This window comes from Mastomys coucha, unplaced genomic scaffold (genome assembly GCF_008632895.1).
Source record: "Mastomys coucha isolate ucsf_1 unplaced genomic scaffold, UCSF_Mcou_1 pScaffold18, whole genome shotgun sequence".
In the NCBI taxonomy this organism is placed as follows: domain Eukaryota; kingdom Metazoa; phylum Chordata; class Mammalia; order Rodentia; family Muridae; genus Mastomys; species Mastomys coucha.
This window is the reverse complement of record NW_022196900.1, coordinates 101397372-101405913: the sequence shown is the minus strand read 5'-3', so window position 1 is coordinate 101405913 and position 8542 is coordinate 101397372. Positions and strand designations below refer to the sequence as shown.

At 38.9% G+C, this 8542-nt stretch overlaps 1 protein-coding gene across 2 annotated transcripts in view; it reads left to right on the top strand.

Annotated features, from left to right (window-relative positions):
* Window positions 1–4722: 4722 nt before the first annotated feature.
* The window catches only part of LOC116095665 (arylacetamide deacetylase-like 4), a 10668-nt gene continuing 6848 nt past the window's right edge, over window positions 4723–8542 (top strand). For both annotated transcript variants that reach the window (XM_031376984.1, XM_031376983.1), the window contains exon 1: window positions 4723–4946. In XM_031376984.1, the coding sequence (XP_031232844.1) occupies window positions 4779–4946 (168 nt within the window). In that variant the 5' untranslated portion in view covers window positions 4723–4778. The remainder of the gene's footprint in view (window positions 4947–8542) is intronic.

Genomic DNA, 8542 nt, shown 5'->3' with positions numbered 1-8542 from the left:
AAAAAAAAAAAAAAAGAAGAAAGGATTCTAATATTTATTTCTAAGGAAAAGCATATGGGGGTGGGGAAACCCATCATACTCTGTGCTCTCTAAATTTCTAAGTTTCTCTTCTAATTTGTAAGTTACTGTACTCTGTTGTTCTCCTTCCTCCTTCTAATCTTGCTTTCTCCTTCTGCTGTAATATAATGTAATGCAATCATTCCTAGATTTTTTGTACCTTTTCTAGGGGAATAGATTGCATGTTATTTCCAAGCATTTTTTAAAAAAGTTCACTAAAAGTTCAAACATAAATTTAAATCATATAATGAATAAAAAATTTACAATAGATGTGTTTACATATATTTTTATTAATGTCTGTTATTTAACTAGATATTCCTTATCTGTCACTAGCTCCATATGTTTATTGAGACTCTAAAACTATAATTTTTGTGACTAAGTTAACATTGAAGTTTTGTATAGATAAACCCAGTCAATACTTTAACTTCTCTCTTTGTATCTACAATAAATCGGTAGTTTGCTTTTATGACCTTTGGTTAATTGCTGTAAACCTCTTGGAATGTGTTCCAAGTTGTAAATGCCTGCTTTCTATCTCAAAAGCAATTAACTCATGACATGTGAAGACTGGTAGAGTTCTATTTGCAGTTTTCATATCAGAGAAGGCATTAATAGCAGTCCTATTAGAAAGGGCTTAATAATTACTAGTATAGTTTTAGGAATTCTTATATGATCATTAAGAATTAGTTAACTATCTGTGTACATAGCATCACTATATGATAGTACATCTTTGTCAGTCTGCCCAAAAGGGTGGACCAATACCTAGTGATATATAGTGATATATATATATGCCATATATAAAAATATATAAATATATAAAGATTTGTGCTATTAACATAACATGTATGGCATATTAATATATATGTGGCATATTAATAGCACATATATATGGCATGTTAATCGCACAAGTCTTTCCTAAAATCTAGTCCTTTTTGGCCTTGCCTAAAAAGGTTTATTTATTGTAGTTCACAGACCATGGTGAGACCATCTCAGGAATACCACCTGCTAGTTTTTAGCCTTTCCTAGATGGCTTGTGGCAAGCGTCATTAATAATATCAGGAACTGGTGCTTGCCCATTGCATGAAGGCCAGTGAGTGGTTGGCCGTTCCTTCAGTCTCGCTTGATCTTTGTTCCTTCATTTCTTTTAGACAGGACAAATTTTCAGTCAAAAGTTTTGTGGGTGGGTTGGTGTTCTTGTCCCTTCACTGGGGGTCTTGCCTGGCTACAGGAGGTGGGCCTCTTCAGGTTTCGTGTCCCCACTGTTAGACATCTTGGCTAAGGTCACCTGCACTGACTCCTAGACGCCTCCCCCTTCCCAGGTCTCTCTGAGGCTTCCTAGAGATTCCCTCCACCTCCCACCTCCAGCAGCTACAGATTTTCATTCATTCTCCAGGCCCTCTGCGTCTCCCTCATGTTTCTCCCTATACCTGATCCTGCCCTCCCATTCCCCTTCCTCTTCCCTCTCCCATCCAGTTCCCTCCCTCCTTCTGCTACTTATGACTATATTGTTCTCCCTTCTAAGTGAGATTCTAGCATCCTGAATTGGGCCTTTCTTGTTTAGCTTCTTTGGGTCTGTGAGCTGTATCATGAGTATTCTATACTTTTTGGCTAATATTCACTTATAAGTGAATACATACCATGCATGTCCTTTTGGGACTGGGTTATCTCACTCAGGATATTTTCTAGTTTCATCCATTTGCCTGTAAAATTCATGATGTTCTTGTTTTTAATAGCTGAATAGTATTCCATTGTGTAAATCAACCACATTTCCTGTATCCATTCTTTGGTTGAGGAACATCTGAGTTGTTTCTAGTTTCTGGCTATTATGGATAAAGTTGCTCTGATCATAGTGGAGCACGTGTCCTTGTGGTATGGTAGAGCATCTTGTGAGCATATATCTGGGTTTTCAGATAGAACTATTTCCAATTTTCTGGGAAACCACCAGATTGAGTTTGAGACTGGTTGTACAAGTTTTCAATGCCATCAGTAGAGGAGTGTTTGTCTTTCTCCACATCCTCACTAGCATGTGCTGTTGCTTGAGTTTTTCAAAAAAGTATATTTGTTTTTAGATCACAAAGGACGTCACTTTGAATTTCAGTCTGCCTTTTCAAAGTGTCTTTTATTTAAATCATTGTGATTCTTATGTGACTGCTTCTGCCTGCCAAGGGTTGGGATTAAAGGCATATGTCTCTCAAGTGCTGAATTAAAGGTGTAAACCAAAACTGCCTATGGGTTTCTTAAAATAGTTATTTTTTAGTGTTAGGGGTAAACTTTCAAGTTTTTTGAATGTGTGATCTATCATTCTTTTTTTTTCTTTATAAAAAGGTATCAAATTTATTTCAATATTTAGTTTCATTTTTACCAAGACTAACAATTATTGTAACTTAAAATCATCAGAGGTGCAGAAAGCAGTAATAAGCAGTTCAATCCTGCAGTGAATGTGGCTTGACCATGCATTTAGAGAAGCCATATTTAATAGTCTCGTGTGTGTGTTACCACTGGAAGGTGCCCAGCGTTGTACTTCTGCCATTTTAATGGAATCCCTGCAATCACTGTTATACCCATGAAGTCATGTTTCTAAATTTAAACCCTTACTGGCTTAAATGAAGTATGACTACATAAATTTGAAATTTTGATTTTTTCACTTTGAACCTATATTAAGTAAAGAGTAACAGGACATCACTACTGTATTGGTTTTAAACAATAAAAGCAAAAGTAGTGTCTATGTAATCAGCGAATTATCTGGTGACATTTAACAATTTCACATTTAAAACAGAATCCAAGGTGTCAACAGCACAAGGCATTTGCACTGCTGGCTCTACAGCATGATACTCTGCAACACACTTAAGCAAATGGCAGTGTACAAAAATTATTCTATCCAGTAGATGGTATTGAACATGGTTAAGGTCATAAGAATCCTATATAAAGTTAGGTTTTAAAATGCAGTATCTTGATAAAAACAGTATTTATCTAGCTGTGTTAAAAGCTAAAGTCAGAAGAATGAAAGTAGCCATACTCATTAACAAAATTTTCCTTTGAGAAAGTAATGCTTCCATTCCAAAAAATAAGCAGTAATGATTTTGAAAAAGTGATTAAAATACTGTATCTCTTTTAAGCCAAAGTAAACTTTTACCTCAGAAGGTTAAATCTCTTACATTCCTAATATCCTTTGTCCAGAACTGGATCCCATTCAAACTACCATTTAAGTAGGCTTCATAATTTAAAACCATCTTCTCATCATTTTTCACTTGAGTACTCCAGAATGGCAAATGAGTGTCAGTTTAAAGAATTTTTACTACAGGTTGAACAGACAAAAACGCCTGGGACCTGGAATGTTTTTTTCTCTCTCAGATTGTAAAGTATTTCATAATACCTTGAGGATGGGATTCAATTCTAAACACAAGGTCCGCTTGTATTTCTCATGGCTTGAAGATAACTTTGTGTCTTTAGTGCACCTGTATTTTGACTGCAACCCATTCCATTCCGCCCCTGGCATCATGTCTGAGCACAGGTGTTAGATTTTATAGTGCTTTTGAGCTTTGAATTTTCACAATATGTATGCTTCACCTGCATGATAAATGCTATCTTAAATACTTGCCAGTAGCTACCAACAAACTTTTATTTCCAAGCCTAAAAGTAACTATAGTATTGAGGTCAGAACATGCCTCTTGTATATGATCAGATTTCACTTACTACATAATATACTATCAGGAACTGACTGCAAGCTTAGTGAGAGTCCTTCTAAAGCTGCAGATTTTCCAGAGAGGAAATAAGAGCCTTCTCCAACTCAGTCTTAATGAGAATCTAGAAAAAGAAGACAGGGAAGTGATGGTCGAAGAATAGAGTACAAAGAACCTCAGTCTTTGTAGTCTGTTCGCCCCATTCAATCCTTTAGTCAGTTAGGTTTTGCGATGCTTTGTTGTTGTTTTTGTTTCCTCTTCTGCTCCTTCTGGCTTCAATCGTCTTGGCCAACTTCCAGGACTAGCTAGAACAGTGGCGTAAGCGCCAAGATAACTGTGTTAAGGAAGCCATATGGGTCCTTTGCAGCCCCACTCCACAACATACTCAGCCCAAGCCTTTATGTCAAGCATCTTTGCAGCAAGCAGGAAGCTGGGGCTTATGTTAGAGTAGTGACCACTAATTTTCCCCTGGGACTATCAGTGAGTCAGTCACAATTCAGATGATTGTTGGTTATGTCTTCTTCAGTTTGACCATACGATGTGGAGGGGGTTAAATTCTCTCACACTCTCTCTCTCTATATATACATGAATGAGCATAAGGCAGGAAAGTGGAAAGCGGAAGCCACTCTGCTCAGGTCCTGCCCACAGGCGGGGTGGAGCCGGGCCGTGATCTATCATTCTTGCTGATATATTCTGAATTTGTTCCCTGGCAAAATTTGATATTCTGGTCTTAATTAAACATGATGCCAATTTGTTTATTATTTCACTGTATGAGCTACATACAATTTGAGTCTTTGCTGATGCTGTGAGAGTGTAATCTTAGTGTCCTGTGGAAGTCTTATTCTCAGGTTTAAGGGAGGTTTTTTTTTTTCTTTCCTGGACTTGATTTATCTGTCTCTAACTGTGCGGAGTTCCGAGAGATAGGTCAGAGGACTGTGTCAGAGGGTGAAGGCAGCAGCCAAAGTGGATCAGGTGCTCGGCTTACAAGTTCTGAAGTAAGTTCCCCAGGACAGCAGCTTCTCAGAGCTCTGGAGCACTTGGATCATGGCTTTTCTGTGGCTGCTGCTTCTCAAAGGGGTATCCACATTCTTCCTGGGGGTGTTTGTATGGGTCATCGTACAGCACCTTCTCACTGTTGAAATTCCACCTGCCCTGAAGCATCCAGCCAAGTTAAGGGTTCTGCATTGCATGTTCCTGTATGTGTTAACCCTGGTGAGTCTTTCCTTGAGCCCCATGATGGGTTGGGGTTCTTTGTACTCTATTCTTCGACCATCACTTCCCTGTCTTCTTTTTCTAGATTCTCATTAAGACTGAGTTGGAGAAGTCTCTTATATCCTACTTCTCACCTTCTCCATCTCTTTCCCTTCTCATTTTTATTTTCTATGATTTTCTTCTCTCTTCTATACTTCCTCCCCCACTTTCTTTTCCTTCTATATCCAACTTTCTGTTTTCCGCCCCCCAACAAAATAGCATCTCACAATGTAGTCTAGCCTGGCGTTGGCCTTATACTCACCACCTCCTATTCCATCTCCTGGGGGCTGAAATTACAAAGTACACCACTGGTCTTGTCTATGACACTCTTTTCTGAAGACCAAGAAAATCGCTTCAGCTCCAGTTGCTGCACATTAAAGCTTGATAGATCTAAAAGCACCTTCAGCCACAGCCTCCACTTTCCCCGTTTTTTCTATGACTTTGTTTCCAAATGATTTCCTTCCATCTATGTGACACCTTGAGTACAGAAATGAATTTACTCAGTTTCGTCCTGAGCACAGATAAGGCTCTGTTTGATGAAATACATGTTATGGATTCACCCAGTTCTTTAGCTGTGTGGTACTGGACAGTGGTGCCCTGAGACTGCTTTCTGGGATGGACGTTAGGGAATGCACCAGCATATGTTCATAGGTGCAGCAGATGTGAGAAACATAGTTTGACCTCATATACTGAGTAAGTAATTGGGATGAGACCTGATGTTCCTAATCAGAGTAGATATTAGGTCGTGGCCAGAAATTTTACAGTGATTACCTCAGAGGACAGCTGAGGGGGCGGTCCCAAAGTGATGAACATTCAGGCAGATTATCTGGTCAGCATTGTTGCTATGTTCTCACTGGCTCAATAGCCTCTTTGGTAACATTTTTGTGCCTCAGATTCTTATCTGAAATGAAGTGGTGATATATGAATCACTAGGTTGGTGAAAGCATTAGATGACAGTTGATAAGACTTTTTAGCTTTTGGTAAGTTATAGAAACATATTGCTGTCCTGTGAACAATGGACCAACATTAGAGAAAGAAGCAAGGTTTAAGGTTACTGGTCAATTTAAGCTCCTGGCAGTACCTATGAGGGCCTTGGCTCTCCCAAGATACAAAAACACATGGATCTTTCCAGTCTTATAGTTTCATTTAAACAATAGTCCTTAAGCTAAGCATGCTACATGTGGTCCCACATGATTTTGTCTTGAGTCTAGGGTTTGCTTTGCAGAGTGTTTTCTGTGTGGGAGACCCCTTCTGAACTTTGTAGCCCAGAGACACCAGGAACCCTGCATATGAAGGTGGTGAACAGAAGGATATCCATGTGGTTAATGATCACATGCCCCAAAACAGAGAAAAGAGAATTACAGTGGAGAAAGAATAGCCGGTAAATATTCTATTTTCCCAAGATGAGTAGCTAAGTCTTTATGATGTTCCACAGCAACTGTGGAATACTTATTTATTCTTTGAAAGTTTCATATACAACGTTGCATTGTTCAAAATTCTTAATTAATCATATATTATTTATTCTATAGTCCAAGAGTTTAATGTCATGCATGTAGTTACTCTCACAAGAGACCTCTGGCTCAGTGGAAAGGAGACATCTGAGTAATTGTACATTTGCAATGGCATCTTAAATACTCTCTATTTGAATCTATGTAGTAAGGTGATGGCTTCCAATAAAGAAGCAGCCAACACTATGAGGAGAAATTCTTTTTCTCAAGAATATGTCCTCAAAGCTTGACTATTCAAGTTTTTGGAGCCTTCTGCAGCTTGTCCGCCTTCAAAGCCTAAATTCTGTACTTGGGTTTAGAATTCTCTCTTGTAACAGTTGGTTACTGCCTCTGGAAATCCTTCAAATATCACAGATTTCAGAAATGCAGTGTTTGTTTTATTCTTTTACTTATTATGTATCATGAGTTTCTTGCTCCCTCTTGCACAGAATGTTTTCATATAGAAGAGACAGCTCTACAACACTCCATCTTTTTCTCTTTTTTCTCTTACATCCTCCCTGAGTTCTTCATCAAGATTACCTGAGCCTCAGAGCAGGCAATAATTGATGCTCTTCAAGACTAATCATTGAGCCACTGTCCTATATCAACTGCATCTTATTCTCAGGAGTTTCATTGGTGGTTGTTGGTCTGTGGCAAATATACATTGCAAAAGGAAATTCTTGCTGGGGAGCAACCCTGGCAGATCTTCTTTCTTGTTCAGTTCTCTTTGAGGCAGTGGAAAAGAAAGAACATTGGTAGGGGTAAAATTTAGTCTTATGAGATATGGGGGTAAGACTTGGTCTTATGAGATGTTTACAGTTGGTATACAATGATAAAAATATTTACTTATCTAAGTCTAAGTCCCTTTGCTACTGTAGCTGACCTGCCTGAGTCCCTTTGAGGCTAAAACTGCAGTCTCTCACATTTAGCACCTCATCATAAAACAGCAGAGTGTTAAGTAAAGGATTAATTGCTAGAGCCTTTAACTTTTGTCCAAATGCCTCTTGCTTGTTAGGAGAAGACAATCACACTTGCAGAAGGAAAAAGCAAATATTTCCAGGCACCAATGCCAAAATAATTCACTCATTCTGGACAAAAATTGAGCTTCAATCTTTATTGCATAGTGAAAGAAAAAGCTTCTACTCTTTTATTGCTAAATGAATTAAATCCAGTCTGTAAGAAGAAAGCTTTGTTCTCTTTAGTAAGATTAAGCCTACCTTGTTATTAAGAAAATACCTGTGCTGTCCATGGTAAGGAAAAGGCTGCCTGATCCTTGTGCTTTCTCTGCAGCTTCTTGTTTTTTTCCTCTTTCTCTCTGTATCCTGCATATTATTCTTTTAATTTTTTATGTTACTTTATAGTTTCTAGGTTATTCCACTCTGCATTCTCCTAATCTTGGTCTTCCCTCCTGCTCTGATATCACAGTAAAGATCTTATTCTTAGCGCCTTCTCTTCCAATGCTATGCCTTTATTTCTAAGTTTTTCTTGAATTTGGTTATGTCTCAAAAGTTCTCCTGTGTCCTGACTAAAAAGTTATTCTCAGTTCTGTTCTGAAACAGTTCTGTTCAGATCTGTCTAAAAAGTGTTCTATCTAAAAATTTCTCCTCTGCTCAGTTTCTATTTCTACTGTGTCCTCTGCACTTATACATACTTTCAGAATATGTGATCACATAGTAAGAAGTTCACCTCAAGTTTACACATAAATTCAAATCATAAATTGAAATAGAAGTTTACAAGAGGTAGACCTTGGGCGCATGCTCCGCAGCCAGTCCCACAACACCCAGAGGAAGCTCCACTCCCAGGCGCTCTGACACACCCAGGATCAAAGGTGAGCAGGAACTAACATCTGTCCCAACACTGGGAGTAACTGGGACCAGCGGGACTAGGCACACAGAAACTCCGCCAGCCCAGTGACTCAGGTTCCTTCCAGTCTGTGTGGGTTAGTGTTCTGAGCAGACCTTGGGCACAAGCTCTACAGCCAGTCCCAGAACACACAGAGAAGGCCACACTCCCAGGTGATCTAACAAGCCCAGGATCCCAGGATCCCAGAATCACAGGATCACAGAGACA